This window comes from Lactuca saligna, chromosome 7 (assembly GCF_052625555.1).
Source record: "Lactuca saligna cultivar CGN05327 chromosome 7, ASM5262555v1, whole genome shotgun sequence".
NCBI classification, from domain to species: Eukaryota; Viridiplantae; Streptophyta; class Magnoliopsida; order Asterales; family Asteraceae; genus Lactuca; species Lactuca saligna.
Window position 1 is genome coordinate 27987933 of NC_136423.1, and position 18359 is coordinate 28006291.

At 34.4% G+C, this 18359-nt stretch overlaps 1 protein-coding gene across 1 annotated transcript; it reads left to right on the top strand.

The window, feature by feature from the left end:
* Positions 1 to 16299: 16299 nt before the first annotated feature.
* DEG5 (DEGP protease 5) lies at positions 16300 to 18354 on the top strand. The gene is made up of 8 exons (XM_078963361.1): positions 16300 to 16613; positions 17012 to 17158; positions 17287 to 17349; positions 17449 to 17538; positions 17614 to 17736; positions 17856 to 17943; positions 18027 to 18101; positions 18190 to 18354. Exons 1-8 carry the CDS (start codon positions 16341 to 16343, stop codon positions 18294 to 18296), a joined length of 966 nt encoding a protein of 321 aa, XP_078819487.1. The 5' UTR covers positions 16300 to 16340; the 3' UTR covers positions 18297 to 18354.
* Positions 18355 to 18359: the final 5 nt, after the last annotated feature.

Sequence of the window (18359 nt, forward strand, 5' to 3'; positions counted from 1 at the left end):
GGTTGTTTTCTTTCTTCGTTCCACTCTTGAGCTCTTAACCGCTTCTCTTGCTCCCTTTCGCCTCCGAGCTTCATCTTTGGACTGAAAAACATAATTTAACACTTTTAAGTACCTTTTGTCCATAATATGCAACAATTTAGCTAATATATGAATAATAAACTACACTTAAAATACACTAAATATTCACATATCACCCAATAAATCCTCAAACTTCATTTTAAATTGTTCAAAACCCATCCTACCTGAAAAATTCTTACAAAATGGGTCCTAAGGTCCCAAACTCTCATTTCAAAGTAATTCCTAACCCCTTCCCATGGAAATAAGTCCAAACCCCCAAACTTTGATTTAAATATACCATTTTAGTCCCTCATTTAGAAATGGTTAACAAATTTAGTCCTATTCCATTTATTTAATTTAGTAAATCAACCCTATAGTTTATTTAAGTCACAAAACAACCCCACACTTATTAATTTATGCAACAACTTATTTTTGGTTAATAGGTAACTAAATTAATCCCGACGGTTCGATTTGAAAGCATCAAGTTTGCAGTTCTCACGTCAAGGTTCTTGAAATTTACCAACAAACCACACATTAAGGTGAGTGTTACATCCCCTTTTTTATATTTTTATAAGCTTCGGGGGAGAATACTTGTGCTTACTTGTGCTAGTTTATGAAAAAATACATATAAAATATTATTATTTTATGCAAAAACTATAACTAGTTTATAAAATATTGGTTTGACTTTTATATGTTATAAACACATAATCTAGTTTTAAACCTCAATATTTTCATATGTTATGTTGTTAAAATGATACAACTAATAAAAATAACATATGCCTTTTTACAACAAAACTATACGATTTTATGTGACATTGTATTTCATAAACAGCATGTTATAAAACTTTGTAGTATTTCTAAAGATTCAAGCTATACATGTATACATACAAAATTTATACCACTTATAAGTTAGGCCTACGAGCTATTCACATACCTTATTTAAGGGCTTTTTAGCGAGACTATATTTGATTAGCTAAGTCTAAACACATAGCATACACACACTATTATAACCGTTAATCCTTGGAGCGAAATACGTATGTATAAATATAGACGGGGTTGACATTCCCACCTGTAGTTGCTAGCTACAATCTCAACTGATCAATCGAATTGGTTGATAAGTATCTACTATCGTTACTAAGACGTATTATGAAACATTATAGGGGTACCTTCAGTCACCTAGCTCTAGGACTCACTATAAACATTAACTAGAATCTCTCTCTTACTACAAATAATGGGCTTGGTTGTTTTCCAAAATATTTTAAGTATGAATTTACTTATAAAAAGATACATTTTGGTTTTCAAAGCTTATTTACAAACATTGTTTTAAGTATGGGTATACTTACAAAGAAAACACTTTTAAAACCTTTTTAAAAGTATTAATGCTGATAGCATAAAATATGTAACTTCTAACCAACCTTGTGTTGACCCTCAAAATTACATGTATTCTCAAGGTATCATTAATTCAAGCATTTCAGACGACGAATAATCATGGATTTCAGGCAATCTAGTTTACTAGTTTTTGTTATGTCTGCCTACCTTTTAAGGTAATTCATGTATTATTATTATTTGTAAGAACCCTGTATTCAAACTTAAAGATGAAATATAAATGTTATTTTGTTTATTGTTATACTTGTGTTATATATTCAATTTACCTGTGATCTGTGAACTTAGTCACATAGCCTGTCATGTGTCTGCTGCCTCAATTGAGGGTGTGGCAATCCACAAGCTTAAGCTTCAACAATCAACAAGCTTGGAATTCTCTTTCATCCAAGATGCACCCAAAACACAAAAAAAGGCTTAAGATTTTATCTAAGGGGATAGGGTTTTGAGTTGGAGGTTCAAGAGGGTGGAGGATTATGTTAGGAAGGAACCCAAGGGGTTAGAGTCCTTAAATAGAGACCAAAACCACGTAAAAAGGGTTTTGACACTGCGATGGTACATTTAGCGTACCTTAAGTTACACCTAACATAACACCCTAAAAATGTGTCTCATACAACCATGATGCCCAACATACTCCTAGTGTGGAGAGTAGTTGTGGAAGGAAGGAAGTCATCAAGGAAGTTGTTGGTAGTCGTTTCTGTCTTTCTTATGTTTAGTGATGAATAGGATGTGTGATTGAACTCCACACAAAGTAACCTTGAAATAATTTATAACAAATAAAAGTAATGTTTGTGTTATACTTTTGTGTATTGTTCAATATACCTGCCACCGTGATCTAATGTCATTACGTCGCACGGCCCGATGTTTCCGCCGTCAGCCAGGATGTGACATGTTTGAATTAAGGTAATAAAAGAAAATTGCTTAAGATCTTGAGATATGCCGAAAATCTTGGTCATGCCCAAGATCTTGGGTAGAAAATTATAATGCTCATAAAAGAGTTTGATTAAAATGTAATATCTCATGATACAAATAAGTGTATTTTTGGGATAAATATTGTTAAAGAGAATTAATAAATAAATTCATATAATAAAGTTTAAGTTACTAAAAAATGTACTAATATACCAAAAAATACCTTAACATTTTTAGCAATGTAAACATATGAATAAACGAATAAATAAAGGAATAGATCATTTTCGATTGAACAACAAGTAAATAAAGTAAATTTAAGAACATGGTGAGTTATGAGGAAAATCCTTAATCCTTTTTTTATCTCTAACATAAAACATAAGGAAATGATGTAATCACTTGCCTTAGAATTTTATATTAAATTGAAATAAAGTTATAAGTGTTAGCTGATCTTTGAAATGAAATGAATGTGCTTCAAGTGTCGAGAGAATCTAAGAAGAAGTAGTAGTGGAAGTCTGTTGTGTGAATGTCAATCAACTAATCTTTATATACATAACAATAATAACTATAATTCTGACATTCTTGGGATTCTCCTTGATCTTTGCTTGACCAGCCATTTACAAGGGTCTTCAATTTTCATGGGGCATTAACCATGTCTAGTTTGACTTGGTCTATTCCTTATATGTCAAGCTTTAAGTTTCTACATAAGATTTCACAAAAAACACTATGGTGGTCCAAGATATTGATTAAATCCAAGATCTTGGGCTTACCCGGGATGTTAGTACAAGTTCAAGATATAGAGATAGCAAGTTCAATGTAACACCTATTTTTGGCATTTTAACTAAATCTATGTTTAATAACTTAAAATTGAGGATTAATGTATGAAAGTTTAGACATTATAGTAATGCATCTAATTGAGAATTATTGTTTATGTGATAAAATAGGTCTTATAGTCTGAAGATTTAAATGGTTAAAGTTGATAAAAACTATGTAATACATTAAGTGAAAGGGAAAATTGAGAAATAAGGTGCCCACGATGTGGCCCAGAACGAGAAATCAAGTTATGCAAATGAATAGTGATGGCATCCTACCTTGAAGATAAAACAACATGGTGGAGAAAAGCCACAACGTGGAAAAGTATGTTTCCCAATATAATTCACGATGGATTATGCTTTGTCGTATGAAGAAAATGTCACAAAAGATGCCCACGACATGTAGATAAGTGTCACGACATGACGGCACAACAGATGATAAAAATGAGTTTCGTCCTTGAACAAAGAAATTTGATTCCAACTCTTTAGAAACATATACTAAGGTGCGATTTACACATACTAAACCCTCTTGAGTTGATTTTGAAGAGATTAAAGACATAGAACTCAATTTGTTGAATCAAGGTAAAGATAATCATATATAACATCATTGTTGTGGAATTAGAGCAAAGTTAGAAGGTTTTGGTTGAAACGCTAGACAAAGGGTTTGAGTTTAATTGAAATTTTTTGATATCATATGATATATTGTGGCTTAATTTCACTTTAATACCATGTTATTGAACCGTGTATGTTAATTTGATTCATGAGGACTAGGGTTCATGAGTAAAGAAATATGACTTAATAAATTTAAGTATTTGAATGATGAATTTTGATGTACGTAATTATATAACATGTAAGTTAAACTTGATATGAGTATTTGTGGATTGATATACTTATAGATTTTATTCTTGGTGAATAAATAATATGGCTTCACAAATGAGAATTTATGTTTATGGGTTGAAATGTGTAATTGATCATGTTAATGTTATTTATGAAATAATTGTGATTAGGAAATCGAGAAGAAGGATCGAGAAAGGAAGTTCCAAGGTTGGGATATCATCCAAACAAACCATAAAGGACAAGGTGAGTCAACTTTGATTTCCTCATATATTGATTTAGTGATTATTAGTATGCTTAGCTAAATTCCAAGAATTTATACTTACATTGTCATGTTAAGAATATCTGTGATTTGAGAGAGAATGACCGATGGAGGTTGAAAGTTGATACTAGAAAACCCATGAGAGGTGATTGGGTGGTATCATATATCAGAATTTTATTGAGATGATTTGATGAAATTTTGATGATATACAAGATGATATTGAATAAGCTAATTAAATTGTGATATTAGATAGTATTGGTGAATGGAGTTGATTAAGAATACATGAGAAAAATGTATCATACCCGCCACGGGTATATTTGTGATACAAAAGATGATATTGTGATTATAATATTTTAATGATATAGGAAAAAGCTACTCACTAAGCCATAAACTTGCTTTTGCAAATTTCTTAATGTATACAGGTACAAGCATCATGGATAAGACAAAGAGCATAATGGAATAGTCATTGTGTGCTTCTTTTGATAACAAAACTTTGGAATGTTTTGTAAAATTGTTAACCAACTCGAACCTGATCCTGTATAACTATCCTTTGTTGTAAGCTATCACTAATCTCTTAGTTTGATTAAAATTTTAATCTCTTAGAAGTTTTTGGTTGACTCTGATGAAACTTTAAAACATATTATTTTTGTTAAACAAGAATGCATCAAGTTCCTGTAGAAAAGAATGTGATGATACAAGAAGCATAACTCAAAACAGAAGAACAAGTAGTATAAATTGTAGTACCATGATAGGCATAATTTATTGCTTACATAAACTGATAAAAGTACATCCGCTTCACAGATTTTAAAATCAACCCCACTCCTCAAAAGACAAAATGAGATCAAAAGAGAGTGCAAAGGGTCTTGAAACAAAACTAATGTACACAAAATCCAACAAAACATAACTCCATACATTAATTACACAAAATCACAAATACATCAATTTCCTAGCACCCGAAATTTCATTTGGGTTTGTTTAAAGAAGTGCATGGAGTTACCACTAGCTGCTTGTGGTTGTTGAGATGAACCAAACGAAAACGATGAGTACTGAACAGCAGCAGCTATTTTCGCTTCTCTTTCATGCATACAAACTTCCCTCTCGTCTTCACTGATTGTGTCCAACATTTTCGTTGTCCTCCGCCTCATTAAACTCACAAATTGTGGTGGTGCGACCTCACTGACAAACCGTGCCATCCTTGAGCTTGCCATCTAATGGAGTCCGAAGAGACGATTTAAGTATTGTGTTGTATTAAAGGGTGGAATGGTGGATAAAAGTATGACAAAAGTAGACTAATGTCTTTGAAATTTATAGGGAGCTTCGAGTTTGTGTGATTTCATGGTACCCCCTAATGTTTATTGTAATTGTAAGTCCATCTAAAGCCTTTGATTTCCATTTATCTCCGGATATAAGTTTCTAAAAGTCTCTTATGTTATGGTGCTTGAGGTGTTACAAAAGATGTGTAGTCGAATTGGAGTTGGCTCAAAGTTGAGGGGGGTTTATTGTATGAAATAGGATGAGATATGTTGAAGGGAACTGGATGTGGCTCTGACTGTATCACTTGTCCTGATCTTTGAATGGCCAATTGGCCATAATTGAAATTTAACCTTTTGTGCTGTTCTTGCTTTTCACATTAAATAATAATAATTATTACCTTTTCGGAATTATAAATGGCAAATAGCCTGACCAGATAAACGTTGACAAGTGGCTGCATTATGAATCAGTCATGTGGATATCTATGAAGATATGGTTTCTCTGATTTTGTCGCATTTTAAGTCATTTCTTTGGTATTTCCTACAAAGTACAAAAGTTACCAACAGGTGAATACTAGTTATAGTAGATCAGATGCTTTTTGTGGCGTAATAAGTTGCCTTTCCTATCATGCTTTATAAATATAATATAAAGATAAATTACATAAATGGTTGTTTTTAGTAGGAAGTACCACTGGAAGTTTTTTTTAAGAAATTTTTTATATGGTTTGTTATTTTGAGGTTTAAAACCTATATCGTGGATCTTTTCTGCCAGCTACAGTTTAAACCTAAAAATATCAAATATATTAAAAGTTTTCTCAAAAAACTTGCAATAGTATATTTTTTGTCTACCTGCACAAGAACCATTTGTGTAATTTTGTGTAATATAAATGAGTTTTGTGCTTCCTATAAAAAATTATTTACCAATACATAATGATCTGCTGATCTTAAACGTGCTTACCAAACTATAGTAGATAATTTTTTATGGGTTTTAATATTTTAGATGAATTGGTTAAATACCAACGTGACTATTGACCCACTATCATTTATAAATAATATAAAAAAATAACAAATGACGTTGTTATTTATCTATAAAATATTGTATTATAACTCCTTAAGATAATCTTTTTTATTACAAAACAAAAGTTATAGTGTATTAAAGAAGTAGGCCTCAATGCCTCATGTATCATATTATATAATTTGTATTGGATACAAGTTTTTTTAAAAACAATGCTTTGAATCCTATTGTACAAGTATACAACTAAATATGCGTTATATTTGAGGAGTGGGCAAATAATGCATTTAGAAAAGAATCCAGCATAGCCCAATTACACCTCGGGAGAAGAAGAAAAACAATAAATATAAAAAACGATTTATCATTTGAAAATTAATCCATAGGCTAGGAAACTAAAACCAAAAGTAATTAAACATCATCAACATAAAGTGATTACATGAACATATGACTCATGCCAATCTTTTTTCGGGAAGTTTTAACTATGAATGTGGAAGCCCAAACATATGACAACACAATACTTAACAATTGAGAAATATATTGACAATTATTTAAACATAGGTGCATGCATCAAGACATGAGATCGACAATATTTTTATACCACATGTATATGTTTCTTTTCCTCTAAATCAACTACTTGCATTTTTTGTCCCTTTCTAGATAACCATCTCAAATTTTCTTCTCGCTTGGTTAAAAGATTTCAAGGTATATTATTTTTTGCAACCTCTTGTCCGTCCACTCCTAAATTGTGTTGATACTTGACCATTATTTAATTAATTTATTTTTTTTTGCTAAATTTCTTTATTCTAAGCGATTAAACAAATCAAATTGCAAAGGGTGGTAACTTATTTAATGTGCACTTTCCAAATTTTATTATTTTACAAAAAGAATAGTATTTAACATATAGTTTTTATCAATGTTGTAAAAGTCGTTAAGCGATGGTCGGGCGGTCGACTAGGTTTAAGGGACTAATCGGTGTAGGCAGGAATTAATCAGTATCTAAACGGAAACTCTTAATTATAATATCATTTAATTTTTAAAAATTAAATATTACCTATATACTAACAAAATAAGTAAAAAGCCATAAATTTTAACATATTCAGTCATCTAAATATTTAAATCATATTATATAATAATTTTTATATTAATTTCTGATATTTTTAATAGATTTAGTCATCAATCATCATAAATTAATCACTCAATATCATAAATTTGATTAATCGGAGATTTTCTTAAAAAATACTTTGACTGTCTGACTTTTTTACCGGCTTAGACCGTTTAGAACGCTTTGGGCCGCCCAGAACCAACTCTGCCTGTAAAGCCCCATTTATTTATTTAATAAATAAATTAATTAACGAACGAATAGTAGCCCAAAAATAAATAATTATATATCAAAGGATGGTCTCGAAGAGCTAATTGTCACAGTTCTGGAAGTTAGGGGTTAAAAGTGTGAGTTCCGGACTTAAATTGTAAGTATTTAAGAGGTCAGGGGCTCAGTGGTAACTATTTGGGTCTAATTTAAAAGGAAATGAGATGCAAGGGCAGAATATGTCATAATTAATATTTTGGGGGCTGTTTTGTAACTTCTGTACCTAATTTGTAAGGATTTTAAGGCTGAGGATCTAGATGGTAATTATCGGGTTTATTTTGAAAGGAATGGGGAAGGGAGGGACCACTTTTGGTGTTATGGAAATTATGTTCACGGGGGATCGGGGTATATAACTCGTCACCCCCCAGTCCACCCTAACCCTAACTGATAGAGCGCAGTCGCCATCGTCGGGATCCTCTAGCCGCCACCTTCTCCACTATCATTCCAAGCCGACCACCACCCTACTCTTTCTCGTTTCTCCGACCGCCGAATCCACCGCAAGCCGTTGATGCCGGTGAGGATGCTTGCTGCCGTACCACCCTTCGCCGATGACGACAAGACCACCGCCTTCTGCCTCGTCGTATTCACTCTTTCTCCTCCCTTTCCTGTTCATTGACGTTGCATCGCATCCGGTGGGAGTTTCCTACCCTAGTCGTTGCTGTTGGAGCCCTATGGCAACCAAGGATCGGCGTCGTCGTTCCACTGTTACATTGATGTTGTTACTTCGCCACCCAAACACCACAGTCGCCGCCTGTGGCGTCGTGGGCAGCCGATGAAGGGAACCGTCGAAGATCGGGGATGGGTTTAGGTTGTTGCTGCCGTCAAGTCATTGCTGCCACCGTTGCTGCCCACCACAGGTGGGTATCGAGTTAATTTCCGAGTTGGGGCTGTTGGTATGTGTGGCTAATTGACTGAGAACCAAAGGAATCACCACCACTACCATGAGGTGGTGGGTGCCATCGCAAGTCTTCTGTTGTCGCCGCCATGAGTGTGTGATCTGGTGTATGGTCCTTTTTCTATTGGCCGGAGTTGTCAAGAAACCACCATGGCCACCATCCATGGTGGCTGCTGCCGTTCGCCACCGCCAACCACCATTAGGTTGTTGTGTGCATGTGTTGTATTAGTATGTGTGTGTGTGTGATTATTTTGGGGTTTTAGCATGTAAAATGTAATAAAAAAATGGAATAGTGAAATGGAACCCAAACCACCACCGTAGGGTGGTGGCTGCCGCCTCCTGCCGCCACCGGCCGCCGTGTCGGGTGGCGGTGTGCCTCGTTGATGTTGTGTTTTGGTTTCGATGTTGGATAAAGGACTAAAACCCTAATGGGCTCAAATGAGCTCTAATAGGCCCAATAAAGCTTAATGGACTCTAATGGACCCAATAAAACCCTAATAGGCTTAATAATATTTTAGTGTGCTTAATAGGCCCAATAAAGCCCTAATTGACATAAAAGACCAACAAATTGATAAATGGGCTAATATTTGGATTGGAAAAACCTAATGCCAATGAAACCCTAACTTTAAGAATTAATCGGGTCACACACAAGAATTATTTAATGACTTGAGATATTAAATAATAAACTTTGGCAAAGATTAATCTAAGCGATAATGGACTTAATGGATTAAGTCCTTAATGGGTTAAGTAGGAAACTTAACCCTAATCGGCATTTTATGTGAAACCCTAATCATTTGGGTTTATTGTTGGGCCTTTCTATTGGGCCTTGATGATTGGATTATTAATGGGCTATCCAAGAATAATTATATGGACTAAAATAATTTAATGGGCCTAGGGTAAGTCCCATGTAAGGGGTTGGGCCCAATTGGGAAAATTGGGCCATAGATGGACCATAGTTGGGCCTTAATGATTATATGATGTTGGGCCTTAAAATGAGACCATGTATAGGCCTAGGCCCAATTTGGAAACTTAGGCCATGTGTTTGGCTTTGATTCCTAGTCGACTTTGGGCCTATGGATTGGGCCTTGGGCTTGAATAAGCCAAGCTAGGGGTAATGTAGTAATTACCCAAAGAATGTACTTATGGTTATGTATTGGGACCCAATTATTAATTGGGTGTTATTTTGGTGTTGACAGTTCGGGAATCTGTTAGCCAGCAGCTGGGGTCGAGTCTGCGGGACTTCAGCAAGTGTGGGATTGTGTCTTCAGGACTTCAGCAGTGTGAGGTGAGTTACCTTCTAGTAGGAGTGGGTCTAAGGCCGCAATGCCGACCCACTAGTAGGAATTGTATGATTAGATGATTGTCTCTGTGATATTCATCTAGGGTTGCTACTACCTGTGTTATGTTTATGTGTTTGTATGATATGATGCTATGTGCTAGTGATAGTAGGGGAGATAGTCCCCAGGTTACCGGTCGATAGGGCCGAAGGGGCAGTCATGCCCAGCCATGTTAAATAGATTATGTGATACGTGTTATGTGGTAGTGGTAGGGGTGAAATAGTCCCCAACATCCGGTCGAGAGGACCGAAGGGGAGACCAGCACCCAGATATGCTAGTCAGCATCCAGTCGAGAGGACCGAAGGGGAGACCAGCAGCCAGATATGCTAGTCAGCATCCGGTCGAGAGGACCGAAGGGGAGACCAGCACCCAGATATGCTAGTCAGTATCCGGTCGAGAGGACCGAAAGGGAGACCAGCACCCAGATATGCTAGTCAGTATCCGGTCGAGAGGACCGAAGGGGAGACCAGCATCCAGATATGCTAGTCAGTATCCGGTCGAGAGGACCGAAGGGGAGACCAGCACCCAGATATGCTAGTCAGTATCCGGTCGAGAGGACCGAAAGGGTAGGTCGGGCACCCAAATATGCCTAACAATATATGTATGTTATGTGGTTATATGGTAGATGGTATGATGGGGGAACTCACTAAGCTTTGTGCTTACGGTTTTCAGTTTTGGTTTCAGGTACTTCGTGTTTAAAGGAAAGGAGTCGGCTTGATCGCAACGCATCACACTATGGTTTTCCGCACAAGAGATCTTTGGGATTACACTCTGATATTATTTTATGATAACACGTTTGATTATTTCTACTTTGGTTTTGACATCACATGATACTACGGATGTTTTATTACACTGTTGGTTTTATAATGACGTATTTAAAAATGAAATTTTTGGTCTGTATTTTTGGGATGTTACACCGCCTAACTCGACCGACTAGTATTAATCGTAGACAATAAGAGACCGCCTAACGCCTAGGCGGCCGCCAGACTGATTTTTACAACACTGATTTTTATATTATTTATAAATGGAAATAATAATATTAACATGACATAATGTCATATATTTCCGGTCGTCTTCTCTTGTACATCACTAAATTTTCAATCGATCTATCTATGTTCACTATCGACACAAACGAATGTTGCATCCCTTTTCCGTTTTTCATCAACAAAGCAAACAAGAATTATGAATCATCTCCTCCTGCAATGTCCTTTGCAAATATTAGGTGGCGTTGACGTTTCACTCCAATGAATCTTCAGCATGGGTGTAGGGGTTCTTGGGTAGCAATCAAGATGAATTTCATAAGGAATAACGATATGTAACAAGGCATATGAGCAAGAAGATCGGCAATAAAAAGATGTGCAAATGAAAATGGTAAAACAAACCCTAATTTTCAAAAGGTGGAAAAACTATCATTCATTGTGTTTGTTACAACTTCCCTAATGACATGGAAGTGAAAGATCTATAGAAGCAATGTGAACAATAGAGAGTTGAGAAACTAAATATCCTTCTACTTTTTATTCCTAATTTTCTTCCTACCCATTTAAGATGATGATAAGTGTAAAAATTTAATATCTCATTCAAATTTAAATTAAATTAAATGACATTTGTTATCATCTAAAATAGGTAAGAAGATATTAGGTACAAAATGTAGGAGGATATTTAATTTCTCGAGTTGAGTTATGGCTTACGCATACATCGCTAAAAAACTATCAGACATTTGGAAAGAAGTTTGTATGAGTCCGATTCTTTCGTGTGGAGAACAAAAGTTTGTATTAGTCAGATTCTCGCGTGTGGAGAACAATAACCAGTTCATTAAGAACCGAATGTTGGATGAAGCCATAGCAATTTAAGGATTTTGATTTGAAGGAACTGATGGTACCATATGGAACACCGTTTTCTTTCTTCGTGGTACCATATAAATCCATGCTTCATCGGGTTACCTAAGTCGTTCCTCCACCTTAAAGACTATGTATTGGTTAATTGTAAGTTGTGTTTGTATACTTTGTATTATAGTGAGCGAGTTGAGAATAATGAATTTCAAATGTTTAGAGCATTAGGTGTGGGCAACAAGGTGTAACACCAAGTTGTGTCACCTGACATGTCACCTAAGCAAATGGTGTTATGACACCAAGTGAAGAAATGGGCAACAAGATGCAACACCAACTCTTTGAAAATAAATATTTTTATTTTTGTATTTTTTTTACTGTTTCGTTTTTTTTTACTTTTTTTTTGCTTTCGTTTTTTTTTCTTTTTGTGTTTTTTTAATAACTAATATATTTTTTTATAAAACCTATAATTTTAAAAACAAAAAAAAAAAAGACATAATATTTAAAATCTAAAATTCCGATCACAATTAAAAAAAAAAAAACATAATTTTAAACCTAAATTAATAACTAAAATACCATTGAAATTACTACTAAAATCACACCAATCTTAATTAATCAAAATATTTTTTCCTAATTTGTTCCTTAATCGTTTGTAGCACCGCTAGATCAACAGACGCTAAACCCTCCTCCTTTGTTCGAAGAATGGACAACTGATGTGTCATTAGTTCACTCTCTTTTTGTTCCTGTTTCTCCCGTGCCTGTCTTTCCAGGAACTCCAAATGACGATATTTCAACTCATTTTTTTCTTTTATTAATAAATTGTAATCGTCGATTTTGACTCTCATTTCCGCCGCATCTTTTGCTCTCGTCTCCACCTCCTCCGCATGCCTTGCAGCGCGCTTCGCTTTGTCGCGTCCGGGCAGTCGTCTTGGTGGGGATATCTCTTGGATATCATCAGGGATCTCATCGTCATCGGCGTTTAGGTCGATGTTAGTCCGTGCGTCCGACACGTCGACCGAGCTAGAATTGCGAGACCGTTTGGATTGAACCTCCGACGATGTAGGCATTTTATTCCACTTTAGATCCGCTCGCAACAATTTCCATGATTTTTCAAAGTCGAAAACATGACCCATTTCGACCCGATCTTGTTCCTTATCCGATTTAAACAAATCGAAATCGTTGGTTTCGCTTTGTTGTTGCGCCTCAAGTCGGTTGTAAATATCGTTGAATTTGCTGCACCGCTTAGTTATCATACCTCATTTGCTGCTCAACATGTCGTTGCGATACAGATTTTTCTTTAAAATAGCGTGAAACTTGTCGAGCACCACCCCCAATAAGCTCCTTTTTTCATTCCATTTTCGCGAAGTTCGTCCTTTGAAGTAGCACACCAAGCCACCGTCAAAGCGTATTCCTCCTCCGGTGTCCACCATTGTGGAATGTCTGCATTTTCAGATTCCACCGCTATTGATTTCCCTTTTGATTTTCCTTTCCCTTTCTTACTACTTCCCGTTTCCACTTGAACCGATGGTTGTGTTGTAGGCGATGGTTGATTAGTTGTTTGTTGCATTCAACCAAAAGTAGAGAAATGATTTTGTTGTAAATTTGGGTTTTGACCAAATTGATTTTGTTGAACGTAAGGTGAGTTGGAAAATTGCAGTGGCGGTGAAACGGGATTGAAAGCAGCACATTGGTATGGTATTTGTGGTGAACCTTAAGATGACAAAAGGTTGAAATAATTTTCATACCCCACAAATCCGAGAGGTAAGTTTGTGTTTGAGTTTGATGATGGAGAGGGAGGGGGGGGGGGGGGGGGGCGGTATTTGGGTTTTGCTCCATTTTTTGAAATTTTAATGAAAAATATGTATAAGATATAGAGAGAATGAGATAAAGATATATAAAAATTTGAAATAAAGTGTATATATATATATATAAACGGTAAAAAAACAAGTTTTTTTTTATTTTTATTTTTATTTTTTTTTTGAAATTGACCGTTATCAAACGGTATAATATGGCAACAGCTAAATTTTGTGTGTCGCATTTCGTTTCCATGGCAACGAGATCCAGACGACGAGATGCAACGACTTGCCGCGGGGGGGGGGGGGGGGGGGGGGGGTGTTCCCCACGTTACGACGGCGTCGCGGACCGCCATGTCATTCTCGTCGCTCCTCGTCGAGACCCATACGGTTCGCTCTTAGGGATGTGAGGGTTAGAAGTGAGATGTGAGAGAAAGATTGACGTAGCCGGTAGCACTATGTGGCATGTGGGTTGTAGGGGTGGGAGCAATGGACTCCCTCTACCCTAAGAACTTTTTAGATGGAAAACTTCCATCTTTTTTCCTTCAACTGCAAGATTCGATAGGCAAGAGGCTACAAAATACGTCATGCAGATCAAACAAAACAACGTGCACAACCACAAGGTAAACAATCGGTGTTACGGGTGATAAATAGAATTAAATATTCTGCCTCGATGGTGGTTGGTGATTAAGAGAAAAATAAATTAAAAACATAAACGTACAAATATTAAATATTTCCTTGGAAGAAATAGACATTTTGGTGGTATCAGATTTTTAGTGGAGGATGGTCCTAAGGGCTAAGGTGTGTTCGCGATGTGCACCTAATTAATGACAGCTTGTATAAGTTTTACAGTAAGAAATGGTTTAATGATAGGGTAATAAATTATATCGGTGGAAAATGAGTATGCCTGAAATTTAAATTTGGGAATGCAGTCAAGTTTAAGCGACATAAAGACAATAAGTGGTACTTTATTTATCATTTACTCACTTTATTAGGGATGAGCAAAAACCGAACCGAAAACCGAAAAACCGAAAAAACCGACATAACCGAAACCGAAAAACCGAAACCAAAGCAATAACCAACGGTTTAGTTTGAATTTTACAAAAATCGGAAAATAACGGTTTGGTTTGGTTTTGACATATAAAACCGCCCATAAAAACCGAACCGACCCACACATATATTATTTATTATGTTTTAAACTTTTAGTTTTAGACTTTAAACTTTATCTATTTAGTACTTTATGTTTATTTTCAACAAACTATTAATGGTGATAAACTTTGATCTTTTGAACACTTTTATGCTTTTAGAATACTAGAATCCGTACTCTTTATTTTAGTATATTTAAAGTAGATACAATACAATTTATCGCTACATACTTTCACTGGGTTTGAACCTAAAAACTAGAAAACAACTTGAGCTTATAAACCCACGGTTTAAAACGGAAAACCCATAAATCCAACCTGGAAAACCGAAAAACGAACCATGTAAAAACCGAACCTATATGGGTTTAAAAACCGACTTTCTACGGTTTGGTTTGGTTTTAGCCAAAAACCGACCCAAATTGACACATGCTCATCCATACACTTTATATTTACATAGAGTAAATTACACAAATGGTCCCTAAGGTTTGGGGTAATTTACAGGTTTGGTCCCTAACTTATTTTTTTAATTCGGAAAATCCCTATTAATTGTTTTTGTTACGCGCTTGGTTCCTACTGTTTGTTTTTGTTATGCATTTGATCCCCGTCTTAACTTAAAAAAATTATTATTTAAATAGGAAAAAAATTGCAGGATAAGTAAGGTAAGATAAAAGAGGTGAAATTGAGAGTGTGTTTATTTAAATAAATTAAAAAAAATGAAGGGCAAAATAGTTTTTTAGGTAACATAGTGACCATGTTTGTAACAAAAACAAACAATAGAAGCTTTCCGAGTTAAAAAAATAAATTAGGGACCAAACATATAAATTACCCTAAACCATAGGGACCATTCGTGTAATTTACTCATTTACAAATATATTTTTTTGTTAAATTTACTCTGTGTATATTGAGAATGTCCGATAATGTAAGACCTATGAATTTTTGTTTCATTGTTAATCTTAATGTTAGTTTTTGTCATGTTTCTGTTATTATTTCTATATTTAAACATTATAAAAACTATACCACTAAGTGCTTTTTCGGTAGAATAACAAAATCTTTGAAGTACACATTTATACAAAACAGTTATCATTGTTTTGCAATTTAGTTTGTTTAGTAATCACTTTAAATAATCATTTTAAGAATTTTAGCAAAAAATAAAGGTGACGGGTGAGACGGACAAGAGTTTTGCAAATAGTACTATACAAGGAATGCAACTTTGATAAATAAAATTGTCTAGAGTAAAAGGTTAAAAAATATTATTTAAGCTCGTTAAAAAAAATTAACTACATTTTGGTAACAAAATTTATAACTACCATGAATTTGGTAATTTAAAAAAATTAATAATAAATTAATTAATTAATTTAAAAAAAAAAAAAAAAAAAAAAAAAACTCTTGAAATATATAAATTTCTAATATCAAGATATACATTTTTGTTCATTTTAGTCGTTAGCTCTTGAATAAAAGTTGCGGGGCGATGAAGGTGGTGGGTTGCTGTAACTCCATCCTCAGCGCCATTTCTTCTAACAATCCCCGTTCATCACCATCACCATCACCATCGTCATCATCTTCTTCTGCTTATGCTTTGCCCCCTCATCCAATTACAAAACGTAGGTCAATAATCTTTACTGCATCAATAGTAGTGGCGTCTTATCTTCAACTATGTCCAAAATCGCCATCTCAATCTGCAATTGCTCAACAACTCGATGATACTCAGCAGGAAGAAGATCGTGTAGTTCGTCTCTTTGAGGTTTTTCACTCTCTCTATCAGTAAAGGCTTCGCCGCTTTCAATTTTGATTCTGTTTCCTTTCATTTCTGTTCTCAGTAACTTGCGATGCATCTTTTCGTTGATTTGGGTATTTGCAAAATTTTAGCTCCAAAATTTTCAATTGTACCACCTCCGTCTAGAATTGCAGATTTGAATGTTCGATTGTTAGCTTAATTTATTGATTCAATCCTTCAAACAGTGGTGAATTAGTAATTTCTATGCCACATCTCAAAATCAAAATTATTGCAGGAGCTTAATTACTTTTCTGTAAACATCCGAGGGAGTAATCAGTAATGCTTTCCAAAGATCAAATTAATCCGATAATTTACTTTTGATACGAGTTACATTACAATTACATACATTCATGCGATGATTGTAGGAAACATCACCATCTGTGGTTTTCATCAAAGACCTTGAAATCATCAATAATCCAAATAACACCGATGAAGTAGTAATGGTGGATGATGAGAAAGCAAAAGTTGAAGGGACAGGTTCAGGCTTCATTTGGGATACATTTGGTCACATTGTAGGATATTTGTTTCTATTTTCTACTGTTATATATCATTTCAATCATATTTTTACAAAACAATAATAATAATAATCAAAGAAAATACATTGCTATTTCTTTCATGTAACATTTAAAATGTATGTCAGGTGACAAATTATCATGTTGTTGAAAAGTTAGCTACAGATCAAAATGGTAGACAACGTTGTAAGGTCTCATACTATTCCCAACCATTAATAAATAAATCACACTTTCTTTTAATTCTTTATTTCTTTATTTTATTTTACTTTCCACATGTTTCATTAATACAGATATTCTTAGTCGACAAAAATGGCAACAGCTTATCTAGAGATGGAAAGATTGTTGGTGTTGATCCATCTTGTGATTTAGCTGTTCTAAAGGTGTCCACAATTTTTTTTTTAAAAACTTTTTTTACTCATTTGCTCATATATTTTTTTTCATATTTATATTTTTAGGTTGATATTGAAGGGATTGAAGTAAAACCAGTTGATATTGGAAGTGCTCAAAAATTAAATGTGGGACAAAGTTGTTATGCTATTGGGAATCCTTATGGATATGAGAATACATTAACCACTGGAGTAAAACGTTTTCTTATATTTTAATATATTATAAGACCTTAATATTATATATTCTTAAAAAAAAAAAAAAAAAAAAAAAAAAAAAAAAAAAAGATTAATTTTATAAAAGTGTATATCAGGTAGTAAGTGGGCTGGGAAGAGAGATACCTTCACCAAATGGAGGTGCCATTAGAGGAGCAATTCAAACAGATGCAGCTATTAATTCAGGTAATAACTTCAAATTTATATCATTATTTTTAATACAAAATTTCAATATTATGTTAAACTTTTTGTTTCATTTTATTATACAGGAAATTCAGGTGGGCCATTGCTTGATTCTCATGGCCATGTTATCGGTGTCAATACGGCAACTTTTACTAGAAAAGGTATAAAGTTATATCATATAAGTTTGTAATTTTATTTATTTCATTTAAATAATTGTTATTATTATTATTTTTTTATAAATTATTGTAGGGTCAGGAATGTCATCTGGTGTCAACTTTGCAATACCAATCGATACTGTGGTTAAGACTGTACCTTACTTGATTGTTTATGGAACTGCCTATCGAGATAGATTTTGATAATTGTATTTGTAATAACAATGTATTTTGATTCAATTGTATTTCTTCAAATTCATAATTCCA

Bases quoted from the DNA above. Each gene is read 5' to 3' on its own strand.
- DEG5 (XM_078963361.1), top strand. From the start codon at position 16,341: ATGAAGGTGGTGGGTTGCTGTAACTCCATCCTCAGCGCCATTTCTTCT. The intron at 17,159-17,286 runs GTAGGATATTTG...AATGTATGTCAG, and splicing joins GGGATACATTTGGTCACATT to GTGACAAATTATCATGTTGT. The intron at 18,102-18,189 runs GTATAAAGTTAT...AAATTATTGTAG, and splicing joins GGCAACTTTTACTAGAAAAG to GGTCAGGAATGTCATCTGGT.